Genomic DNA, 27,222 nt, shown 5'->3' with positions numbered 1-27,222 from the left:
ATAAGGAATCAATGAAGCAAAATAATATTGTCTGCTCAGCTCAATGGGCCATGAAATTCACAGTTAGGATTTTATATTTTCCAATCTACTGGGAACCAAAGCATCTTTTTTCAACAAGAGCAGAAACATGATCCATCTTTTTGACTCCATAAATAAGTTTGTTGCTGTATTTTGAATTAGTTGCAGTCACTGTTAACAGAAGGCCTACCTACATACAGTGAGTGAATAGTGATTGTCTAGATGATTTTACACATACGATTACGAGTATGGAATCAATAAGGGTCTCGGGGAACAAATGTTCCTAAGAGTATGAAATCTCTTTGTTGATAAAATGTAAACTATTTATCAGGTAGAAAGCCTAAGGAGCAAACTACTTCCTTGATAGCAAATGAAGTCCCACAAATTGCTAGAACTCATGATTTTGTTTGTAAACATGGCTCGGATTTTATTGTGTTTAACTTCAGTTTGCTTGCAGCCAAGAAATGGTTGCATTCAAAAACTGATTAAGATTCTTCAGTGCTCCAATGTCTTCTGTACTCACAGGAATAACCAATGCACCCCCAGAAAAAAAACATGATGGCGGAGGGAAAGGTCATGTAAATAAAGAAAACCATTCTAACTCAATTAGCACATGGAAAGCAATGAGTAAATGCTCGTAGTAGAAAGGTTCAAGATCTGCAAGCCCTGATATTTGAGGAAAACTTGGATTTTGTTACTATTACAGAAACATGGTTCAATGATTCCCATGAATGGGATGCAATCATACTGGGCTATAATCTTTTTAGAAAGGATAGGGAGGGATGAAGAGGTGGAGGAGTGGCATTGTATATGAAAAACAATATCAGAGCAGATGAAATGCGGGGTACCTGGGGAAAGGAAGAAGTTATATGGATTGTCCTGGAAAGAGAAAATGGAACCTGTATTCACAAAGATCTACAAGCCTCTGGCACAAATGGAGGAGCTGGGGGCAAAAATGGAGAGCTGGACAAAGACCTGATGAAAGATACCGATAAGCTTGGTATGAGAAAGGGAGGTGCTATTGTTGGGAGATTTCAATTTGCCTGATGTGGTTTGGAATGTCCAATCAGTAGAATCAGAAAGAAGTAGAGAGATTGTGGATGCCTGTCAAAGTGCCTTGCTCAGACAACTGGTGACAGAACCCACAAGGAAAGGGTCGATGTTGGATGTAGTGCTCACAAATGGAGGAAGTGTTTCCAATGTCCGTGTGGGTGCCCACCTAGTAACAGTGATCATCACACAATATGATTTGATGTAAGAGCAAAAGCAGAGTGCAGACGCACAAAACTCGAAGTACTGGATATCAGATGTACTCATTTTGGTAAAATGAGGGAATACCTGAAGAAAGAACGGATGATATGGGTAGGCATAGGTGAAGTGGAAGTGCAGTGGTCCAAGCTGAAAGCTGCTATAAATAAGGAAATGGATCTTTATACAAGGAAAGTAAACAAAAAGAAGAGAAGGAAGCCTATATGGTTCTCCAAACAGATGGCTGGGGGAAGGGGAAAAAGGCTGTGTTTGAGAAGTACAGAAGAATGCAACAAGAGGATCATGGAAAAGATTACCAGAACAAACTGAAAGAAGCGAAAAGGGAAATACGGCTAGCGAAAGCGTGGGTGGAAGAAAAAGTGACTAAAGATGTAAAGGGAGGTAATAAGACCGCCTTTAGATATATTGGGGAAAGGAGAAAAAATAGGAATGGAATTGCAAGACTGAAAGATACTGAGAATAGCTATGTGGAGAGTGATGCGAATAAAGCAAACTACTATTTAGCTAAATATTTCGATGTTCACAGCAGAGAATCCTGGAGAAGGACTGTGGTCAGTTGCTGAGGGAATAGATGGGAATGGAGTGGATATTGCGCCATTCACGAAGAAAGCATTTATAAACAACTTGAAATCTGAAAGTGAACAAAGCTTTGGGACCGGATGAGATACATCCCAGGATACTGAGGAACTAAGAGAAGTCCTGGGGGGGGGGGGGGGGGGGGGGGGACATCTTAAGGACTTATTTAATAGAACTTTAGAGACAGGAGAGGTTCCACAGGATTGGAGATGAGCTGATGTGGTCCCCCTTCACAAAAGCAGAGACAAGGAAGGAGTGGGAAACTACAGGCCTGTACGCCTCATGTCAGTAGTAGAAAATATAATGGAGTTGCTGCTGAAGGAAAGCATAATTGACTTTCTAGAAGCCAACGGTTACAGGATCCAAGGCAACATGGCTTTACCAAAGAAAAATCCTGTCAAATGAATCTGATTGACTTCTTTGACTCGGTGACAAAAGAACTGGATGAAGGACATGCGCTAGATATAATCTTCCAGGATTTCAGCAAAGCCTTTGATACGGTCCCTCACAGAAGACTCGCAAATAAAAAAAATATACATGCAATTGAAGAAAGCACAGGGCAAAGAACAACTACAATGAAAGGAATTGGCATAGCCTTCCTAGAATTCTATAAGCAATTATACAAGGATGAGATCAATCCGGGGAACCAAACAATACAAGAATACCTAGAAAACATAGCATTACCCCAAATTACTCTAAATCAAAATACCAAATTGCCGGCGCCGATAGAGCTAGAGAAGGTACAGTGGGCCATCTCTAATTTGCCCAATGGAAAAAGGGCCAAGACCAGACGGGTTCACGAAGGGAAAATTAGGTTCTTACCGTGATAATTTTCTTTCCTTTAGTCATAGCAGATGCAGCCATTACAGATGGGTTGTGTCCATCAACCAGCAGAGGGAGATAGAGAGCACACTTTTTTCAGTGCCTCATACCAGCTTGCTCCACTGCCTCTCTTCAGTATTTGAAGCTTCCAAAACAGTATGGCAAACCGCAATAGGAATAACATAAGCTTTCCTCACAGCGAACGATGGCCCTACAACAAAGGGCATTAACTCAGAATGGAGGGAATGAAACATCCTCCCGGAGGGCATAAACTCATCCTCCACTGAGACATAACTGGAGGGAATAAAATCATCCTCCCGGAGGGAATAAACTCATCCTCCAAAACATGAAACTGGAGGAAATTAAGTCATCCTCCTTTAATTGAACAAGAATCCTGAAGACTGTTTTCCGACTTTCTCCCAAGGACGGAATCTCCAGGAAACACGAACAGAACCTGAAATAGATTTACAGCAGATAGCATCAGACAGGGAGGGATCATGGCTGCATCTGCTATGACTAAAGGAAAGAAAATTATCATGGTAAGAACCTAATTTTCCCTTCCTTGTCATCAAGCAGATGCAGCCATTACAGATGGGATGTATCAAAGCAATCCCTAGATAGAGTGGGAACAAGCCACACCACGCGCCAGCACTTGCGCTCCAAAATGTGCGTCCCTCCTGGCAGCCACATCCAGCCTGTAATGTCGGGCAAAAGAGAGCTTAGAAGCCCATGTTGCTGCACTACAAATCGCTTGAAGAGAGAGTGCTCCAGTTTCAGCCCAAGAAGAGGAAATTCCTCTAGTGGAATGCGCCTTAAAGGCATCAGGCGGAGGCCGGCCGGCAAGTAAATAAGCTGAAAACATAGATTCTTTAAGCCAGCGGGCAATAGTGGCTTTAGACGCTGGAGACCCTCTGCGAGGACCTGATAGCAAAACAAACAGATGATCAGAGGTCCTGAAAGAGTTAGTAACTCGCAGATACTGCAGCAGAGTCCTGCGCACGTCCAACAGGTGCAATTGCCCAAAAGATTCTGGAAACTCCTCCTCGACAAAGGAGGGCAAGAAAATAGGTTGGTTTAGGTGAAATGCTGAAACCACCTTAGGCAAGAAGGAAGGCACGGTCCGAACCGTGACCCCGGACTCAGAAAACTGCAGAAAAGGGTCTCTACAGGACAGCGCCTGGAGCTCTGACACCCGTCTTGCCGAAGTAATGGCCACTAACAAGACGGCCTTCAGTGTCAAATTTTTCTCTGAAGCACGCCGAAGCGGTTCAAAGGGAACACCCTGAAGGGCCTTCAGCACTAGCCCCAGGTTCCAAGCTGGACAAGGTGCACACACGGGAGGACGGAGCCGAAGCACCCCTCTAAGAAACCGTGCCACATCCGGATGAGCAGCTAAAGACACGCCTTCAACCTTGCCACGCAGGGAGGCCAATGCTGTCACTTGCACCCACAGGGAATTATAGGCCAAGCCTTTTTGTACACCATCCTGCAAAAAGTCCAGAATCAGCGAGACAGGAGCCCGCAGGGGTGTGATCTCTCTGGAAGCACACCAGACTTCAAACTGGCGCCAAATCCTGGCATAAGCCACGGAAGTGGAACGCTTGCAGGCTTGCAGGAGAGTGGTAATTACTTTATTGGACTACCCTCTGCCTCTCAATTGCGCCCTCTCAATCGCCAGGCCTTAAGATCAAATAGGCCGGCGTCCTCCATGGTCACCGGACCCTGTGACAACAGGTTGGGAACCAGAGGTAACTGAAGGGGATCCTCTAAGAGCATCTGTCGGAGGTCCGCATACCAAGGCCTCCTGGGCCAATCCGGGGCGACGAGAACCACTTCTCCTGGATGCAGCCGAATCCGCAGGAGCACTCGCCCTATCAAGGGCCACGGAGGGAACACATACAGTAGGCCCGGAGGCCAGGGTTGAGCCAAGGCATCCAACCCCGCCGAGCAAGGATCTCTCCGTCTGCTGAAGAAGCACGGGACTTTGGCATTGGAGCTTGTCACCATTAGATCCATCAAGGGCTTGCCCCACTTGGCACATATCTGCAGGAACACTTCGTCTGCAAGTTCCCACTCCGCTGGATCGATCTGATGCCTGCTTAGATAATCGGCTTGCACGTTGCTCTGACCTGCAATGTGAGCTGCCGACAGAAACTGTAGATGCAGCTTGGCCCAGTGGCAAATTTGTTCCGCCTGCACGGCTAGAGCTCTGCACTGAGTGCCGCCTTGTCGATTTATGTAGGCCACTGCTGTCGTGTTGTCCGACATCACTCTGACAGCCAATCCTTCCAGGGTCACTTGAAAGGCCAGAGGCGCCTGGAAACACCGCTTTCAACTCTAGGCGGTTGATGGACCACTCCTACTCCTCGGGTGTCCATAGACCCTGGGCATGCTTCCCCTTGCAATGTGCGCCCCAGCCTTTCAGACTGGCATCTGTCACCACTAGGCACCAATCGGGGAGCGCCAGTGGCATTCCTCGCCACAGCATGCTGTCTGAGAGCCACCACTCCATGCTGAGTCGGGCCGCAGGGAGCCAAGAGAGTCTGCATTGGTAATCCTGAGATACTGGAGACCATCTTTGGAGTAGAGCATACTGTAGAGGTCTCAGGTGCGCTCTCGCCCAGGGCACCAGTTCCATGGTGGCCGTTATCGATCCAAGCAGTTGGACAATGTCCCAAGCTCGCGGGCGGGGCATCCTCAGGAGCAGATGGACCTGATTCTGAAGCTTGCACCGCCTTTGCTCGGGCAGGTACACATACCCCGAGGCTGTGTCAAACCTGGCCCCCAAATATTCTAGAGACTGCGAGGGGGTCAGGTGACTTTTGGCCAAATTGACGACCCAGCCCAGAGATTGAAGTACTGAGACCACTCTGGCTGTTACATGCTGACTCTCTGCAGCAGAGTTTGCTCGAATGAGCCAGTTGTCCAGGTACGGGTGAACCCGAATACCCTCTCGCCTTAGAAAGGCAGCTACTACCACCATAACCTTCAAAAAGGTGCGGTGAGCTGTGGCGAGGCCAAAAGGCAAGGCCCGGAACTGGAAATCTTTCCAATCACCGCAAACCTCAGAAACTTCTGGTGCGGGGGCCAAATTGGAATGTACAAGTAAGCTTCTTTCAGGTCCAGAGACGTGAGAAACTCTCCTGGCTGTACCGCCGCAATGACGGAGCGCAGGGTTTCCATGTGGAAATGCCGTACTCTCAGGGACTTGTTTAATTCTTTTGTCCAGAATAGGGCGAAAAGACCCTCCTTTTCGCAGCACCACAAAGTAGATGGAGTAGCGGCCGCAGCCGTGTTCGGCGGGAGGTACCGGGGACACGGCCCCTATCTGAATCAAACCTTGTAAAGTCTCCTCTACTGCCGCCCGTTTGGCGGCAGAACCGCATCAGGACTCCACAAACACGTCTCTTACAGGGGCGTCGAATTCTATTCTGTAACCGTCTCTAATCAGGTCCAAGACCCACTGATCTGAGGAAATGTTGGCCCACTCCTCGGCAAAGAGGGAAAGACGTCCTCCGATGACAGAACTCGAGGAGAGGGCCGGCGCACCATCATTGAGAGGGTCGTCTCTGAACTCCAGGCCTTGAGCCAGTGGCTGTGGAACGTTTGTCCGAGTGAAAGGAGTTCCTCTGCTGAAAACGGGCACGAGAAGTGAACCCAGCAGAACGCCCCGGGCGGTACCTTCGAGCTTCACGGAAGCGAGGTCTGTAAGAGGAGTGGACCGCCGCACCCTTAGAGGAAGGCCGAGGCCTATCTTCGGGCAAGCGCTGGGGTTTAGCCTTACCCAGGCCCTTCACAATTTTCTCCAACTCCTCGCCAAACAGGAAAAGGCCTTGAAAGGGCAACTTCACCAACCTTTGCTTAGAGGCCATGTCTGCCGCCCAATGCCGTAGCCAAAGAAGACGGCAAGCCGCCACTGCTACTGCCATGTGTTTAGCCGAAGCTCTGACAAGATCATAAAGGGCGTCAGCAAGAAAGGACAAGGTCGACTCCATCCGCAGAACCACATCTGAAAAGGGATCCACTCCATCACCGGGCTGTTCCACTGCCTGTTGCAACCAAGCCAGGCAGGCTCTAGCAGCATAACAACTGCATGCAGACGCCCAAATAGTGAGACCTGCAATTTCAAATGACCGTTTAAGTGCTGATTCCAGTCTATGGTCTTGAATATCCTTCAGGGCAACACCTCCTTCAACAGGGAGGGTAGTTCTCTTTGTCACAGCTGTGACTAGGGCATCCACTTTAGGCATAGTAAAGCAAGCCATATGCTCCTCACTCAGAGGGTATAATTGCCCCATAGCCCTGGAAACTTTCAAAGGTCCCTCGGGGTCAGCCCATTGAGCCGAAATAAGCTCTTGGATGGAGTCATGCAAAGGAAAGGCTCGAGCAGGCTTTTGGTACTAGCCATCCTAGGATTCTCACTGGACCGAGTATCCCAGCTCCGGTCCCACAGAAAAAGGCAAGGAAAAACCTCTGTTCCAGCGTCTAAGCGCCAAAGCGCGGCGCAACTTTTTTTTTTTTTTTTTTTAAATGCTGTGAGGAAAGCAGAGGTAAATAGAACTCCGGAGGCTCAGGTGAGTGGGAAAGGCAGGGAAAGGGCAAACCTATGTACCTGCATCCACTGTTGGTGGGGAAGGACAGGGAAAGCTAAGCAATGTGTCCACATCCACGGAGGTATGGGTAAGGCAGGAAAGGGCGAACCTATGTGCCTTTAAAGTGAAGCTGATATAGCCTCCAACACCCCTGCTAACAACTGGCAAAAGCACAGGAGCATCCTCCAGGCAGATTTTAGATGGAGTTCGAAGAAGCTGCAGCCACTCTGCTAAGGGAGATAGAAAATACTGAAGAGAGGCAGTGGAGCAAGCTGGTATGAGGCACTGAAAAAAGTGTGCTCTCTCCCTCTGCTGGTTGATGGACACAACCCATCTCTAATGGCTGCATCTGCTTGATGACAAGGAATAGATTTTATAAGCGCTTTGGGAATGTATTAGCCCCCCTACTAACGCGAGTTTTAAATGCAATAGAACAGCAAGAAGAATTACCGCACTCATGGAGGCTAGCACATATTACCCTAATTTTAAAACCAGGGAAAGATCCAACTCAATGCGGCTCATATCGCCCAATATCATTATTAGATACAGACTATAAAATATTCACGAAGATTCTGGCTAAGCGCTTACAACATCTCATGCCGTAGCTAGTACAGGATGATCAAACGGGATTTATAGAGGGTAGACAAACATTTGACAACATCAGAAGAGCTATCCACCTCATACAGGAAGTCAATAACAACTAACAACCAACGTTGGTCCTATCCCTCGACGCAGAGAAAGCGTTTGATAGGGTCCACTGGCCCTATATGTTCGCAGTGCTGAAAAAGATGGGCATAACAGGAAGTTTTATAACATGGCTACGACGTCTGTATAGCCAGCCACTAGCGGCACTGCTCATAAATGGGGAAACCACTCCGAGACCTTTACCTTGAGAAGGGGGATGCGTCAAGGATGTGCCCTCTCTCCCTTACTATTCACCCTAACACTAGAGCCACTAGCTCAAGTAATAAGATCAAACAGTAACATACAGGGCATCCATATTGGACAAAACATACACAAACTAATGAAGTGGGAACTATGGGTCATATATGGTGGTCCTGCCGTAAGGCACAAGCGTACTGGAGGGGGGTTCAGTCTAGGCTCCAAAAATGGATAGGAAGGCCTGTGCAGTGGCATCCCCTGGTCTTTGTGCTAGGAAAGCGGCCTACGGGACTAAGGTTGAGTCAATGGTTGCTGGTGCGGGGAGCTCTGCAGGCCGCCTGGACTAACCTGGCAAGGCACTGGAAGGCCATGAAGGTTCCCCCGTTGACAGATTGGATCACGAAAGTCAGATATATGTGTGAGATGGAGAGATTGACGGCCGTGAAAAGAAGAATGTTGCCCAAATGGGAGAAAGTGTGGCTGCCTTTTCTGAATGCAAGTTCGGGATAGTAGATGTTTGGTCTGAGACGGGAGGGAGGGGAGGTAGGGTTTTGTTGGGGGGAGTTTAGGAGGGAAGGGAGGGGAGGGCAATAAAAATTGGTATAAAAACATGAAGTACATATTGTGGTTATGGTGGGACCAATGACATTATAGGTACCCTTTGAAACTATTCATACTAGTGTTTGGCTCACTTGGAATATGATGTTACGAGCCATGTTAATAATGTTCTGTATTATGTTCTTAACGCTCAATAAAGACTTCTATAAATTAAAAAAAAAACATACACAAACTAATGCTATTTGCAGACGATATACTTCTAAGAATGATGGATCCTCAGAGATCCTTGGAGGGGGTCACACAAAGTCTACAGCAATTTGGGAGAATAGCAGGGTTCAAAATAAATATGACCAAATCAGAAATAATGGGATTGAACCTAACCAATGAAGTAATCAATATTATAAAACAACAGCACCCATTTAGATGGACAACCCACACATTATGTTATCTAGGGATTAATCTGACGCCCAACTTGCATGATCTATTCGAGGCAAATTTCCCCTCCCAAGTACGAGAGCTATTCCAAGAATTAGATCGATGGGAAGTGATGGAGCTATCGTGGATAGGACGGATACAAGCGATAAAAATGATGTTACTGCCCAACATACTATACTATACTTCATGGTGCTGCCATTGCCAATCCCTAATAAGTTTTTTCAACAATTAAAACGTAAAATCTTTGCATTCATATGGAAACGTAAGCCACCACGAGTCAGAGCTGAAATGCTATATCAATCAAAAAGGAAAGGGGGAATGGGGGTACCAGATCTCTATCGATATTATCAAGCTGCACAACTAAGATTATTAGTAGCATGGGTTAATGATGACATAAAGCCATGGCTTCAGATAGAAAAACAATGGATAGGAATGCACCAACCTGCCATATTATTATGGCAACCCAAAACGCGGATTAGAGCACTTCTCCCAACAGCAGTACAAATGTCACTCATGACATGGAACACAGTGCGTCAGAAGCTTTGCCCCAATAGAACATACTTTCGCAAGATGCATATAAGGGGGGCACCCGGCTTTACATGGGAAGAAGGAGATAAAAGTATATAAACACTGGGAACAGAGAGGATTGAAATGGTTAGGTCAAATTTGGGAAGAAGGGACAATACGCCCATATGATGAGATACAAGAGGAATACGATCTCCAGCCACAACACTTATTCTACTACACGAGAATTAGGGATTACATACTTCGAAAAGCAAAAGTAGAGCTACAGATTGAGGAATCAGAGCTGGAGCGAGCGATGGGAGGGAGCAGCACTAGGGGATGTATAACGAGAATATACGCTGCCCTCTTAGCGCATAGAACCCCAATTTTGAAGTATACACAAAAATGGAAACAGGATATAGGTAGAAGGTATGATATACATAGCTGGGAATGAGCATGGGGTTATTTGTTAAGAGCATCAGTGAGTAGTGCCATTATAGAAAATGGATATAAGATGCTATACCGATGGTACTATACCCCAGACAGACTAGCCAAAATGTTCTCAGACACGACAAATCAATGCTGGAGAGGCTGCCCAACAAAGGGAGACATGCTGCACATATGGTGGACATGCCCAAAAATACAAAACTACTGGAGAGAACTGCTGGGCCTACTTAAACAAATATTGGGACAAGAATACCCAATGACAGTGGAACATTGCCTATTGCACTTTCGACCCACCGGATTACCGGTGCCCTTGCATCGCTTGGCCGCCACGTTCTTGGTGGCAAGTAAGATTGCAATAGCTTCAGCTTGGAAACAGCAGATGGCTCCCCCGGCAGTGAAGGAGCTTCACAAAATGGACTATCTGTGCCAAATGTCAAAGATGACGGTGATTAAGAATGGAGAAATAACTCAATTCCATAAAATCTGGGATAATTACCGAGGATAGAGACTTCAAGCAGGGATTGAGTTAGACGCACCCCAATTGGTGATACCACAAATGTGAACAATACCAAGAATATAAAAGGACTGTTGTATGTAACAAAAGCGTACATTGGGACCCTAGTATCAGAATAACTCTAAGAGAATGAAGAAAGAGTGAAGGAGGGAGGGGGGAACAATGGGAAGGGATGGTGAGAGCAGGGAGGGGGGAGGATAGAGAAAGCAGGGAAGAGTTGGGATTATATTCTGTTGTTCAAAGCGATATAATTGTGTATGACATTTAAATTTAAATTGAATAAACAAAGTTATTAAAAAAAAAAAAAGAATATGATCTTAATTGTGTGATAAGTACATAAGTATTGCCATACTGGGAAAGACCAAAGGTTCATCGAGCCCAGCATCCTGTTTCCAACAGTGGCCAATACAGGTCACAAATACCCGGCAAGATCCCAAAAATGTACAAAACATTTTATACTGCTTATCCCAGAAATAGTGGATTTTCCCCAAGTCCATTTAATAACGGTCTATGGACTTTTCCTTTAGGAAGCCGTCCACACTTTTTTTAAACTCCACTAAGCTAACCGCCTTTACCAAATTCTCTGGCAACAAATTCCAGAGTTCCATTACACATTGAGTGAAGAAACATTTTCTCTGATTCGTTTTAAATTTACTACATTGTAGCTTCATCGCATGCCCCCTAGTCCTAGTATTTTTGGAAAGCGTGACCAGACGCTTCACATCTACCCGTTCAACTTCACTCATTATTTTATAGACCTCTATCATATCTCCCCTCAGCCACCTTTTCTCCAACCTGAAGAGCCCTAGCCGCTTTAGCCTTTCCTCATAGGGAAGTTGTGTGTATTGATTTACACCAATGAAAATTTGGTGTAAACCCTGGTGCATAGACTTAGGTGCACTGGGCCATATTCTATAACTACGCATGTAAATTTCTGAACACCCATGAAACACCCATTTTCCTGCCCATAACCACACCTTTTGCCAGCGCGCGTTAGTTCTGCATTCTGCGCACTTCGTTACTGAATACACTTAGCGAGTTGTGCATGTAAATTCTAGATAGTGCCAATTAATGCTCATTATTGGTGTAATATGGTGTAAACAAAATAAACAAAAAAAAATTCACCCAAAATTTCTCTCCCTCACCGTTGACATTGGTGCAGTCCTTCCTCAGGAATTCCAGGGCATGTGGGTGGTCATGCTCCACTGACTGTGAGACATCAATTATGTAAACCTTGCTGTCATGATATCTGTTGGAAGGGAGAGAACGATCATCCACCTCATCACTAAATGCTGCTAAAATAAATGCTCACTATTCCAGTTAACAAAAACCCTAAAGGAAGAAAAATTCAGCCTGCAAGAGAAAGCATCATGGTCTGCTGCTGTCAATGAGGTGGCAGTGGTGGCAACAGCAGCAACGCAGTCTTACACTGAAGGAGCAGCCTAGTGGTTAGTGCAATGGACTTTGATCCTGGGGAACTGGGTCTGATTTCCACCGCAGCTCCTTCTGATTCTGGGCAAGTCACTTAACCATCTATAAACTATGTAAACTGCTTTAAATGTAGTTACAAAAAAAAAAAACAGCTGCCCTCCCCTTCCCCACTGAAATCATCGTTGGGCAGCCAGAAACCCCTTGTCAGCCCCTTAACTGGAGAAGCATTTTTTCTGAGGTGCATTTTTAGCATTGCTGGTTGACCGGTAGAGTCTTATCACTGTAGCATCTTCCCTTCTACTCAGGATCTATCAACCCAATCAGACAGGGGATCTGAAGTCGCAGGAAGTGAATTTTCCATAGAAATGATGTTGGATGCTCAGAGGTTGGGAAGCATGTCTTGGAATTTAGTGCTGATGCTGGAACTTATATCCCTTCCATGACATGTGCCACCAATATTCCCAAAGCAAACAGGACCACCACAGAACATTTCATCTGAAAGATGCCACCCTTAGGAATGCAGAAGCCCATTATGCTATAATTTGGTGGTAACAGAGCCCATCCTGAAACATCAGCACTACTTTCTGGATTATCCAATGTTTCCCAGAAGTCTTCCAGCCAGGCCCAACATTACATAGCTTCTGCAATCTAATGACTAACAGTCAAAGGCAACATGGGTGTATTCATATTTAAATGCCTTGGTACACAAACAGGCATATTTTCAAAGCACTTAGCCTTCCAAAGTTTCATAGGTTTCTATGGAACTTTGGAAGGCTAAGTACTTTGAAAATGAGCCCCATAGTCATATATGCCACATCCACACCCATCCTGTTAGAATATCAATGATATGCTTTGATATCCCCATGCATACCTCCTACCCACCCTGTCAGACTGTCATAGTAATGCTTGAATGTTTTCACGTATATACACTGTCAGCTAGTACATTTGCTTATTTCCGATCTGACGAAGAAGGGCAACCATCGAAAGCTAATCAAGAAATGTATTAAGTTATGTCCAATAAAAAAGGTATCACCTTATTTTCTTTTCCATGTTTTATTTTGTTTGATTTCTATTGATATGCCACATGGAATGCAATTAAAGCTGCACTTAAAAAAAATAATTAAAACAACTTATGTCCTAAAGATCTAAATATCTGAAGAATTAAGTGTCCCAATATGCCCTCCTAAAGATCTAAATATCTGAAGAATACAGAGGCATATTTTCAAAGCACTTTGGGAGGCTAAGTTCCATAGGTTTCTATGGAACTTTGGGAGGCTAAGTGCTTTGAAAATATGCCTCTAAGTGTCCCAAAAGAAACTTGTCATGTCCCTAAATATTATACTATGTAACAAGATGTTGGAAAATGTTATTACTATTAAAGCAACTTGCAGAGCTGAGATCAGGGCTGGGTAAAAATGATCTACATTTCACTGGTCCTGAGCTGGCAGACATTTGTCTCCCAGGGGGCCACTATGGCTGGTATCAGTAACAGGACAATGAAGATAATCAAGACTTACAGCATGTTAAACTCACTGAGGTCTGCATGCACAAGCCTTGCCTCCTTGTACATCATCCTCATGTCCTGGATCACCTGTAGGTACAACTCCCGAGCTCTGGATTCTGATAACTGTGCATTTCGTAACAGCGGGGCTGGCCTTGGGGGGTGGGGGTGGGGAGACACATAAGAGAACGAAAAGAGTAAAAACTGAAACGCATCTTCCATTATTTAAAAGGCCTGTTCCCCATCTCATTCCATTTTTCACTTATGGCAAGAGAAAGAGGATACACCAAGTTAATTCACTAATTTTTATTTTAAAGAAAATTACAGTTAAAAGAAAAATCAACTGTTCTTACCTATTAAAAATAAGCAATAAAAAAGGCAAGCCAACAGCAAAAGGAGTGAACTCAACAGTGTGAGTAGTAGCAAAAATATATATATATATATAGAAGATTGGTAAAAATTGAAAAAAATACATATATATTCACACAAAATAGCATAGGATGCAATTCTTTTTAATCTGTTGTAATAATAAACTATTGTAAAGTACTAATGTGCATTCCCATAGCACAGCTGGCTATGAGAATGCTCATTAGAGGATTTGGATTTTTAGAATGTTTTATTTTTGTTATACATATTTATCTGAATTTGGTTCACATTTTTTTCAGTTGTAGATAGGATTTCTGGAATGTTTAATTTTATTTATATATTTGAATTAGTTCACATTTGATTTTTCAGTTGTAGCTCAAGATAAAAGGTATGTTCAGGTACAGTATTGTAATCCACCGTGTACTACTCTGGTACTTGGATTTGTTGAAATATAATATCTCCAATACTAAAACATAAAAATGAAAAGTAATCATTTATTAAATTATATTTAAAAATTATGACTTCATTAAATTTACAGAGGCTTGATATACAGCAGATCACAAATTGCAGCAAAGCAGTTAACAATATTTTAAACAGGTCAAGAGAGCAAAAGAAGCAGAAAAGGCGGCAGAAAGAAAAGAGAAAAGGGAAGACAGAGAAAAGGGGAAAAATGAAGCCAATGTGATAAAATGTAAATATTTGAGCTGAAAAGCCATGTTTTGAGATGTTTTTAAAAATATGACATAAGAGGTTTTGGTTCTTATCTCAGTGGGTAAGGTGTTCCAAAATTTTGGGTCAGCATAAGCAAATGATATCTCACAAGTGATATCCAAGTGTAAACAGGTTGGTGAAGGAAGCTGTAGCAATGCATTTGAAAAGAATGTAGGCAAGGGAAGGGACATAAGGATTGATTAAGTTTGAATCATAGTCTGGTGCTGAACTAAAAAAATAATTTTAATGTGAATATTAAATACAATAGTAAACAGTGAATAAACACACACACACAAAAAAATACTAATACCCAACATGGCCATGTTTTGAAAAATTGCATGTATGCTCTATTTGATCCTTGAGTAATGCAGGCAATTTGCCAAACCACAGCCATTTTGGGTATTTGTTAGTATCTCCTTTTTTGTTTTTGTCCATGCTTTTCGTACTATTTACATTAAAATCATCAGTGGTTATATATTTAATTTTATATTTCACTCTCATTTTTTCCATCTCTCTCACTACCTAACATCACTAACTTGATTGCTCTCGAATAACTCTAAATTTACTACCAGCGCAAGCTTTTTCTGTTTTACACACACAACAGGTTTACACTTTCCTCACTGATCAAACTCTCCATGCAACTGAGAAATGGAATCTTCAAATTACAGCTATTACAGCTAATTTATGTTACTACATCATCCTCATCTGTGTGCACAAACACAAATGAGGTGTATAATGCACTGAACACCTCAAAATATTCATTACTTCTAGTTAGAAAAAGGTTTGTAATGTTAGTCAGGGATTCATTGCTCTAATCATGAGAGTGAATTCTAGCTATTTAAAGAAAAGATTAATTTCTTAGAAACAATTCCTTCCCATTTCATATACCATACTGTCTCTAATAATTATTCAGGCTATTATTAGAAACACTGGGTTTTCTGAACTCTAGGGTGGGTTATTAAAGGAGGCACCATTTCTCTTCACCAGCCCTCCTCCCTGCGATAACCATGTAATTATCTGAGTAACGTAAGATCCTCAGAAGAATTATATCTTAAACATCCCAGACAAAGAATAAAGCGAATGCTACATACCTGTAGAAGGTATTCTCCGAGGACAGCAGGCTGATTGTTCTCACTGATGGGTGACGTCCACGGCAGCCCCTCCAATTGGAACTTCTCTAGCAAAGGCCTTTGCTAGTCCTCGCGCGCCCATGCGCACTGCGCATGAGCGGCCGTCTTCCCGCCCGAACCGGCTCGTGTTCGTCAGTCCCATATGTAGCAAGACAAAGACAAGGGAAGACACAACTCCAAAGGGGAGGCGGGCAGGTTTGTGAGAACAATCAGCCTGCTGTCCTCGGAGAATACCTTCTACAGGTATGTAGCATTCGCTTTCTCCGAGGACAAGCAGGCTGCTTGTTCTCACTGATGGGGTATCCCTAGCCCCCAGGCTCACTCAAAACAACAACCATGGTCAATTGGGCCTCGCAACGGCGAGGACATAACTGAGATTGACCTAACAATTTATCCAACTAACTGAGAGTGCAGCCTGGAACAGAATAAACATGGGCCTAGGGGGGTGGAGTTGGATTCTAAACCCCGAACAGATTCTGAAGTACTGACTGCCCGAACCGACTGTCGCGTCGGGTATTCTGCTGCAGGCAGTAATGAGATGTGAATGTGTGGACAGATGACCACGTCGCAGCTTTGCAAATCTCTTCAATAGTGGCTGACTTCAAGTGGGCTACCGACGCTGCCATGGCTCTAACATTATGAGCTGTGGCATGACCCTCAAGAGCCAGCCCAGCCTGGGTGTAAGTGAAGGAAATGCAATCTGCTAGCCAATTGGATATGGTGCGTTTCCCCAAAGCCACTCCCCTTCTGTTGGGATCAAAAGAAACAAACAATTGGGCGGACTGTCTGTTGGGCTGTGTCCGCTCCAGATAGAAGGCCAATGCTCTCTTGCAGTCCAATGTGTGCAGCTGACATTCAGCAGGGCAGGAATGAGGACGGGGAAAGAATGTTGGCAAGACAATTGACTGGTTCAGATGGAACTCCGACACAACCTTTGGCAAGAACTTAGGGTGATTGCGGAGGACTACTCTGTTATGATGAAATCTGGTGTAAGGGGCCTGGGCTACCAGGGCCTGAAGCTCACTGACTCTACGAGCTGAAGTAACTGCCACCAAGAAAATGACCTTCCAGGTCAAGTACTTCAGATGGCAGGAGTTCAGTGGCTCAAAAGGAGGTTTCATCAGCTGGGTGAGAACGACATTGAGATCCCATGACACTGTAAGAGGTTTGACGGGGGGCTTTGACAAAAGCAAACCTCTCATGAAGCGAACAACTAAAGGCTGTCCTGAGATCGGCTTACCTTCCACACGGTAATGGTATGCACTGATTGCACTAAGGTGAACCCTTACAGAGTTGGTCTTGAGACCAGACTCAGACAAGTACAGAAGGTATTCAAGCAGGGTCTGTGTAGGACAAGAGCGAGGATCTAGGGCCTTGCTGTCACACCAGACGGCAAACCTCCTCCATAGAAAGAAGTAACTCCTCTTAGTGGAATCTTTCCTGGAAGCAAGATGCGGGAGACACCCTCTGACAGACCCAAAGAGGCAAAGTCTACGCTCTCAACATCCAGGCCGTGAGAGCCAGAGACTGGAGGTTGGGATGCAGAAGCGCCCCTTCGTCCTGTGTGATGAGGGTCGGAAAACACTCCAACCTCCACGGTTCTTCGGAGGACAACTCCAGAAGAGGAGGGAACCAGATCTGACACGGCCAAAAAGGAGCAATCAGAATCATGGTGCCTCGGTTTTGCTTGAGTTTCAACAAAGTCTTCCCCACCAGAGGTATGGGAGGATAAGCATACAGCAGACCTTCCCCCCAGTCCAGGAGGAAGGCATCCGATGCCAGTCTGCCGTGGGCCTGAAGCCTGGAACAGAACTGAGGGACTTTGTGGTTGGCTCGAGATGCAAAGAGATCTACCAAGGGGGTGCCCCATACCTGGAAGATCTGTCGCACTACACAGGAATTGAGCGACCACTCGTGAGGTTGCATAATCCTGCTCAACCTGTCGGCCAGACTGTTGTTTACGCCTGCCAGATAAGTGGCTTGGAGCACCATGCCATGACGGCGAGCCCAGAGCCACATGCTGACGGCTTCCTGACACAGGGGGCGAGATCCGGTGCCCCCCTGCTTGTTGATGTAATACATGGCAACCTGGTTGTCTGTCTGAATTTGGATAATTTGGTGGGACAGCCGATCTCTGAAAGCCTTCAGAGCGTTCCAGACCGCTCGTAACTCCAGGAGATTGATCTGCAGATCGCGTTCCTGGAGGAACCAGCTTCCTTGGGTGTGAAGCCCATCGACATGAGCTCCCCACCCCAGGAGAGACGCATCCGTAGACAGCACTTTTTGTGGCTGAGGAATTTGGAAAGGACGTCCCAGAGTCAAATTGGACCAAATCGTCCACCAATACAGGGATTTGAGAAAACTCGTGGACAGGTGGATCACGTCTTCTAGATCCCCAGCAGCCTGAAACCACTGGGAAGCTAGGGTCCATTGAGCAGATCGCATGTGAAAGCGGGCCATGGGAGTCACATGAACTGTGGAGGCCATGTGGCCCAGCAATCTCAACATCTGCCGAGCTGTGATCTGCTGGGACGTCGCACCCGCGAGACGAGGGACAAGAAGTTGTTGGCTCTCGTCTCTGGGAGATAGGCATGAGCCGTCCGCGAATCCAGCAGAGCTCCTATGAATTCTAGTCTCTGCACTGGGAGAAGATGGGACTTTGGATAATTTATCACAAACCCCAGTAGCTCCTGGAGGCGAATAGTCATCTGCATGGACTGTAGAGCTCCTGCCTCGGATGTGTTCTTCACCAGCCAATCGTCGAGATAAGGGAACACATGCACTCCCAGTCTGCGAAGCGCCGCTGCTACGACAGCCAGGCACTTCGTGAACACTCTGGGCGCAGAGGCGAGCCCAAAGGGTAGCACACAGTACTGGAAGTGACGTGTGCCCAGCTGAAATCGCAGATACTGCCTGTGAGCTGGCAGTATAGGGTTGTGCGTGTAGGCGTCCTTCAAGTCCAGAGAGCATAGCCAATCGTTTTCCTGAATCATGGGGAGAAGGGTGCCCAGGGAAAGCATCCTGAACTTTTCCTTTACCAGATATTTGTTCAGGGCCCTTAGGTCTAGGATGGGACGCATCCCCCCTGTTTTCTTTTCCACAAGGAAATACCTGGAATAGAATCCCAGCCCTTCTTGCCTGGATGGCACGGGCTCGACCGCATTGGCGCTGAGAAGGGCGGAGAGTTCCTCTGCAAGTACCTGCTTGTGCTGGAAGCTGTAAGACTGAGCTCCCGGTGGGCAATTTGGAGGTTTGGAGGCCAAATTGAGGGTGTATCCTTGCCGGACTATTTGAAGAACCCACTGATCGGAGGTTATGAGAGGCCACCTTTGGTGAAAAACTTTTAACCTCCCTCCGACCGGCAGATCGCCCAGCACTGACACGATGTCGGCTATGCTCTGCTGGAGCCAGTCAAAAGCTCGTCCCTTGCTTTTGCTGGGGAGCCGAGGGGCCTTGCTGAGGCGCACGCTGCTGACGAGAGCGAGCGCGCTGGGGCTTAGCCTGGGCCGCAGGCTGTTGAGAAGAAGGATTGTACCTACGCTTACCAGAAGAGTAGGGAACAGTCTTCCTTCCCCCATAAAACCGTCTACCTGTGGAGGTAGAAGCTGAAGGCTGCCGGCGGGAGAACTTGTCGAAAGCGGTATCCCGCTGGTGGAGCTGCTCTACCACCTGTTCGACCTTCTCTCCAAAAATATTGTCCGCATGGCAAGGCGAGTCCGCAATCCGCTGCTGGATCCTATTCTCCAGGTCGGAGACACGCAGCCATGAGAGTCTGCGCATCACCACACCTTGGGCAGCGGCCCTGGACGCAACATCAAAGGTATCATATATCCCTCTGGCCAGGAATTTTCAGCACGCCTTCAGCTGCCTGACCACCTCCTGAAATGGCTTGGCTTGCTCAGGAGGGAGCTTGTCCACCAAGCCCGCCAACTGCCGCACATTGTTCCGCATGTGTATGCTCGTGTAGAGCTGGTAAGACTGAATTTTGGCCACGAGCATAGAGGAATGGTAGGCCTTCCTCCCAAAGGAGTCTAAGGTTCTAGAGTCCTTGCCCGGGGGCGCCGAAGCATGCTCCCTAGAACTCTTAGCCTTCTTTAGGGCCAAATCCACAACATGAGTCGTGAGGCAACTGAGTGCGCATCAGCTCTGGGTCCCCATGGATCCGGTACTGGGACTCGATCTTCTTGGGAATGTGGGGATTACTTAGAGGCTTGGTCCAGTTCGCCAGCAATGTCTTTTTTAGGACATGATGCATGGGTACTGTGGACGCTTCCTTAGGTGGAGAAGGATAGTCCAGGAGCTCAAACATTTCAGCCCTGGGCTCGTCCTCCACAACCACCGGGAAGGGGATGGCCGTAGACATCTCCCAGACAAAGGCCGCAAAAGACAGACTCTCGGGAGGAGAAAGCTGCCTTTCAGGGGAGGGAGTGGGATCAGAAGGAAGGCCATCAGACTCCTCGTCAGAGAAATATCTGGTATCCTCCTCCTCCTCCCATGAGGCCTCACCATCGGTATCAGACACAAGTTCATGAACCTGTGTCTGAAGCCGTGCCCGGCTCGACTCCGTGGAAACACGGCCACGGTGTAAGCGTCGAGAGGTAGACTCCCTCGCCCGAACCGGCGAAGCTCCCTCTGCCGACGTCGTCGGGGAGCCTTCCTGGGAGGCGACCGCAGTCCGTACCGCAAGCGGCACCGATGTCGGAGACCTCACCCCGGGCAAGGGGCCAGCCGGCGCCTCACTCAACGGTACCGGTGGCGCAAGCACCCCCGGTACCGGAGGGGAAGGGCGCAACAGCTCTCCCAGGATCTCTGGGAGAACGGCCTGGAGACTCTCGTGCAGGGCGGCTGTGGAGAAAGACATGGAAGCCGATGCAGGTGTCGAAGTCAGAGTCCGTTCCGGGCGTGGAGGCTGTTCCGGGCTGTCCAAGGTGGAGCGCATCGACACCTCCTGAACAGAGGGTGAGCGGTCCTCCCGGTGCCGATGCCTACTGGGTGCCGACTCCCTCGGCGACCCAGAGCTCTCGGTATCGACGCGGGAAGGAGACCGGTGTCGATGCTTCTTTGACTTTTTCAAACGAAGCATGTCACCGGAGCTTCCCGGTACCGACGAGGAGGACCTAGAATCCAGCCGTCGCTTCCTCGGGGCCGAGGCCGAAGAAGGTCGGTCTCGGGGGGGGCTGTACCGCAGGAGCCCTCAGGGTAGGGGGAGACCCACCCGAAGGCTCACCGCCACCAGCAGGGGAATGGACAGCCCTCACCTGCACTCCAGTCGAAGCACCACCGTCCGACGACATCAGCACTAGTGGAGGTCCCGGTACCACCGACGCCGACGCAGCCTTCCGATGTCTCGGCCCCGACGATGCAGAGGGTCGATGCCTCGATGCAATCGATACAGTCGCTGCCGAGGGCGGAGGTCTTGACGCTGTCGACATCGATGCACTCGATACTCCCGGTGCTGTTGCCGACCAAGAGCCCGAGAACAACACGTTCCACTGGGCTAATCTCGCTACCTGAGTCCTTTTTTGTAAAAGGGCGCAAAGACTACAGGCCTGCGGGCGGTGCCCAGCCCCCAGACACTGAAGACACGACGCGTGCCTATCAGTGAGCGAGATTACCCGGGCGCACTGGGTGCACTTCTTGAAGCCACTAAGAGACTTCGATGACATGGGCGGAAAAATCACACCGGCGAAATCAAAACTCGTAATTGCGGTAAGGCACCAAAAAGAGAGGGAGAAAAACTCGACCAGAGGCCTCAAAAGGGCCTACCCCGAAAACGAAAGAAAACTTAACGGGGCAAAAAACTGGAAATACAGGAAGGGGAAAAGACCGAAAGGCCCTTCTCCGAAATCCCTTTTCGATTTTTTTTTTTTTTTAGATTCGAGAGTCAAAAGACGCGCGAGGGTCAACTTAAGGGGCGCGAACGGCGCAAACACGACCGTACCGAGCGCGGACAAAAGAAGACTGACGAACACGAGCCGGTTCGGGCGGGAAGACGGCCAAGCATGCGCGGTGCGCATCGGCGCAAGAGGACTAGCAAAGGCCTTTGCTAGAGAAGTTCCGATTGGAGGGGCTGCCATGGACGTCACCCATCAGTGAGAACAAGCAGCCTGCTTGTCCTCGGAGAAATTAAAAATCAACTCTGAAGCAGAAAACTGACAGACTGATGTTAGGGCTTTACTAATTCAGTTCAGATACTTAATACTCTCATATGATACATTCAGCCCAAATGTTTACTGCTGTTTTAGTCCATGCATCCTCATTTCATAATGGTACTCACATGTCATTTCTCCCAATGAACCCCATGACAAGAACATGGCTTCTTAGCATGATAGGCTCTGGGCAAGGTATACCAGCTGTATTCAATCTATAAAGTTACAAAAAGGAGAATAATTAAGCCTAAATCTATAGATATCTAATATAAAATATAAATTTTATAAATAAACAAAAAGCACTTGGGGACCAGAAGTGGTTCTGGAATTAGCACACAGGTACACCCTGCTGGCAAGGGACAGATATGTGGTAGATGTACCCAAGGAAAACAGCGAGTGATGCTTGGGAGGGAGGGACAGACAGACAGACAGCACCTGTGTTCACATGGGGTAGAAAGGAAGTGGGAGAGACTGTGGGTTCCAGAGGGGAAAGGTGAGAAGGAGTATCATGTTAGAGCTAGGAGGAAGTATGAATGTAGAGACTACTGCAAACATCTGCATATTTCTGTACACAATTTTAATAAAAGATATGATTTTTATATATACGTTAGAGAAACAAAATACATTACTCCAAAAAAAAAAAAAAAAAAAAAAAAAGGCATTGGAAGGTAATTCTTAAGCAGGAACCTAGATTTAGGTGCTAATAGAAAACCTGTTTGAAGCCTATTCCACAAAGAAAAGTAGGCACTTTTATAGACCAGTAGTGCGAGGAGTGAGTTACTTATGGTGCACAACTTGCGGTACTTGCTGTTCCTACATTTACCATCTTGCAGAGGAGTAGGACGCTCCAGGAATCAGAGATCCTCAGCCAATTCCATCTGTTGCAGAGCAAGCTGACGTCACCGGGATACTCTGACTTCCTGCATAAAATACCAGTACTGCTTGTGACACACAGCTGCAAGACACGGCCAAAGGCCCCTTGGAGTATAAAGGAGCTTAAGGAGTATTGTGAGTACGCTGTTTGGTATACGACTTATTGCTTTGACTAATGGGGGGAAGTGGAAAGCAAAGCCCAAGGTTTTTACACCTAGATTAAGCCACCCGATGGACAAGCATGTTGCTTCTATGGCACCAACTGACCAGGCGTCAATATTGGCTCTATCCCCTTTGGGGTCACACTCGAGCTCTCCTCAGCATACCCCTCTGTTCTGTCCTCCGACAGCCTCGCACTAGTTTATAACGTGATCCTAAAATGTGTGTAATGCCTTTACTGTTATTCTCAGTCCCAAGGACTATCATTGCTGCAGTTTCCCCACTGGAAAAATACATGAGCAATGCACTGTGGGTAATGTAGTTCACAGGCAGTGCAACCACACTTGTTTGGCTGTGTAAGAACTGCTATCACTGGTTGTGAGGCTGCTCAGACCTTCTCTCTCTCCCTCTCCCTCTGCCAAGCTTGGCTCTTTTGTCTTCCTGTTCAGTCTTACTATCAGAGGTCAGCCAGGTATGACCTTTCCCTCCTATCTCTAGGACTACCCCTTGCTATCCGATAGCAGGCTCTGTCCCCCATTGGTCTCTATCTGCTCCTCCCTGTGTGAAGCCCCACCACTTCTTTGTCCTTTCAGCCACGTGGGGCTTCTTCCTCCATTATAGCCAGGGACATAGAGCCAACACCATCTCGCTCCAGACAGCTCTGTCCTGCTGAAAATCCCTGTAACGTCTAAGCCCTCACACTCCCTGTAATGAACCTGGATTTTTTACCCTGTAAATATCTTCTTCCAAATGAGATATTGCACATTGCAGTCACCCAGCTTTGGACTATTTCTACCTGTTCAACTACCTTCTCCTCCCCCTGCAATACAACTACCTCTCTTCAGATCTCCACCTCCCACAGCCTCCAGATTAAGAAGTCTCTGTATCCTGAACATCTATCTGTGAGTAAATTATCTGTGATTTATTCAATAAAAGAGACTTTATAAAATAATAGAGACTTCAGGTGATTGCTGCGCCAGGGTTATGATCCATGATATTGGGGCTTCTAATTACCAAGCTCCAAGAGTCATGACACCCTCCCCTTCCTCCTTTATCTTCCCACTTGGTGAAAGGGTCTCAAGAAGGTGCCTCTGCTCCTGCTGAATCGAGATCAAATTACCAGTTGTGTTGACAGCAGTGGAAGTTGATCAATAGACTCGGCTTTCTGGGGACAAGCAGAATATAACTTTAAAAGATTTATGGGACTTGAATCAATAAACGGAGGGAATGTTCAAAGCTGTTATTTCTCAGAATGTGATCTTTTCTCAGGATGCTGTAGGAAAGTTGAGTAATGTAGACTCTAATATTCAGGTTTTGGATAACAGTTTAATGGCTGTGGAGACTCAGGTTTCTTCCCTCCAGACTTCCTCTGACTCAGTAGTAAAAGATTCATATAATATACATTTAAAACTGGAAATGATGGAGAATGCAAGCAGGATTAAAAACTTTTGTTCACTGAATTTTCCATGTATTTATATACTGTCTCCATAAATTCTTCTGAAGAAATACCTCTGAGAAATTCTTAGATTACCCACTGCTGATTCAATGCATATTAGCAAATTGCTATTATTTACCTGATAAGAAAAGGCTTTAAACTGATCAACAGCAGAGGGTAGACCAATTAGTTACACTTGAAGTGGACCCAACTGCTTTTCTGGAGGATACACAAGATATAATAACTATTAGTTCCATTCTCTTTGTAACTCTTGCTCATGAGCCCGATAAATCCTATCATATTTTCAGAAAAAAAAAGGAGGTGATTTCTGTGGACTTAGGATTTATAGTTTTCCTTATATCTCTTGGCTTTGAAGCCTAGTGTGTTGTTCTTGGGGCTACATTTGGGATTGTTAGCATGGACTGGTGCTGCTAACTGAGTTTCTGACAGGTACTTGTGACCTGGCTTGGCAGGATACTGGGCTAGATAGACCATTGGTCTGACCCAGTATGGCTATTCTTAGGTTCTTATGTTTTTTTTTCCTTAAATACCCATGTAAATTCTCTTTGTCTTACCATGGATCTGATTATGCATTTCTGGATTCCCAACAGCTAGAACAATTTCTAAAGGGTCAGAGAAGTAATGCTTTGGGACTGGATTAGGTACTTTATAATGGATAGCGCTATCAATGTTTTTCTTTTTGAAATTTATTTAATTGGTTGGTTATCAACTCACCTGGATGTGGGCTAGTTGGGTTTCTTGAGATCAATACGCACATACCTAAATCTCCACTACCCAAGCTGGAAAGGACTCAAATACCAATCAACCTATGCATCCAGCTTCTCCTACATAAGCACGCAACTATGGAACACATTATCAAATGTCATGAAAACAATGCATGACCCAAGAAACTTCCAGAAATCATTAAAAACCAACTTGTTGTTCAAAAAGGCATACCCTAATGATCCAACTTAAACGCCTGAACCCTGTAACACAACAGAAACTAATACTCGAACTGGAAAAAACTTAACTCTTCCTCCTTGATTCCCTAATGTGTCTGTCACTCATGAACTTTAACACAACACCACTCTGTATTTGTCATACCGGAATTGGCAATTGCCATCACGGTACTATGTAAGCCACATTGAGCCCGCAAATAGGTGGGAAAATGTGGGATACAAATGCAACAAATAAAATAAATAAATAAATAATTTTGTACTTTTGTTTGATTGATGTCATTTTCTTTAACATGTTCTATTTAATGGATATGTGTTTAAGTGCACACACTTACACCAGCAATAGGTGTAAATGTTCATAATGTCATGGTCTATATACATAATAATATGCCCTGTCCAAACTCTGCCCATGTGAAAGCCCACCCACAAAGCTTATGACAGTTTATCCAGGTGTGTACTTAAGAGAACATTGCTTAGCTGGAAACTGCTTATTTACAGACACTGGGCCAGATTCAATAAATGGTGTCTAAAATGTAGGCGTGTCAGAATAACATACATAGTGATATTCTATATACCACATCTACAGTAAAGCGTGGTTTATAGAATAGCACATAGTTCGGGGAACGCGCCTCCATTTAGGGACATTTATGCCACTGAAAACCTGGTGTACGTACCCGCACCTAAATGTAAGCGAATTACCCTAAACTCTACAACAATGCACATAAATCTGAGTAATGCCCTGACACGCCCATAGCCCTTGCATGGCCACGCCCCATTTTCGGCTATGTGCATTGGAATTTACATACACCTCTTAGAATATGCTTAAAAAAAAGCACAAGTAAATTACAATTTTTGCCAATTAGTGGTGATAATTGGTTATTGGCTAATTATCAAGACCAATTGGTTTGTCACTCAATTAAGGCACACATAAATTGGGTGCATGCCCAATTTAACGTGCACTACCCGCTGCGTTTTGTTTGTGGAGGTGTACATTGTACTTATGAAGGCCTGAACCAAGCAGTTTCAGTGCTGCTAAAGTATCTAATATCTAAGAATTAATGCACAGACGATGAGAAGTGGAAATTTCTCTTTTTTCTGTAAATTACAATAATATTAAGCAGGCCAGGTGGAGCAAGTACCCCCCCACCTCTTTCCCCCACCTTCCTCTGACCAAGCAAGTGAAAGACAATGAGCTCCTGCCATTTGTTGTCCATTTGCTGTTCACATGAATGTGTGTATTAGCCTTTGAGAGACTTTTAGGATGCAGATCAAAGGAAGTTCCAGGTGTAGGGGGCAGGGTTGACAGAGGAGAGAGAGATAGAAATCCTGTAACAAGGACTGGATAAGAAAACATTATTGCAGAAGGGGGAGAATCTCTCCCTTTGAATATGGCCAAGAGACAGAATTCTTTCCCATGCCCTTGGAAGTAAGGCTAGTATCCAGGACAGAATTACCCTTTTACAACCACAATCAGGTAACACCTTATTTCCTTCTCTGCCTAGAACAATTCAAACACTATCTTCCTGACAAGAGAAACATAACACCTCTATAACAACTCTATAAGGAAACAATAATTAACTTTTGTCTCCTCTTTCAGAATAGGAGAAAATATTAATTAAAGGTTTGAGAAATGTATGTCCAAGACACTTGGACAGCAGACCAAATGCATCTTCAAAAGGAAATAGAAACAGATGCTATATATGTCTTTATTGTCAGGAGATCCTGCCTGACTATGGGACGCTAATTAAGGGGGTAAGAAGAAACCCTTCCCCCTTCTTGTGCTCCTCTGGTATTGAAAGGGAAAAGAAATCCTATATAATATCTCTCTGCCAGATAGGAGGGAGGTCAGTGTGCAGTGCTTCTGTCTCATGCCAGAGAACTGGGAGTCTGCCCT

General features: G+C 45.9%; 1 protein-coding gene across 2 annotated transcripts in view; it reads right to left on the bottom strand.

Moving 5' to 3' along the window:
* The window catches only part of LOC115475174 (serine/threonine-protein kinase RIO1-like), a 201,305-nt gene that overhangs the window by 72,498 nt on the left and 101,585 nt on the right, over nt 1–27,222 (bottom strand). For both annotated transcript variants that reach the window (XM_030210941.1, XM_030210942.1), the window contains 3 exons: nt 22,034–22,120; nt 13,566–13,703; nt 11,763–11,866 (listed from right to left, as the gene is read on the bottom strand). In XM_030210941.1, coding sequence (XP_030066801.1) covers nt 11,763–11,866; nt 13,566–13,703; nt 22,034–22,120 — 329 coding nt within the window. The remainder of the gene's footprint in view (nt 1–11,762; nt 11,867–13,565; nt 13,704–22,033; nt 22,121–27,222) is intronic.

Source organism: Microcaecilia unicolor, chromosome 1 (genome assembly GCF_901765095.1).
Source record: "Microcaecilia unicolor chromosome 1, aMicUni1.1, whole genome shotgun sequence".
In the NCBI taxonomy this organism is placed as follows: Eukaryota; Metazoa; Chordata; class Amphibia; order Gymnophiona; family Siphonopidae; genus Microcaecilia; species Microcaecilia unicolor.
The sequence above is the reverse complement of the archived record's forward strand: the minus strand, read 5'-3'. Positions and strand labels throughout refer to the sequence as shown.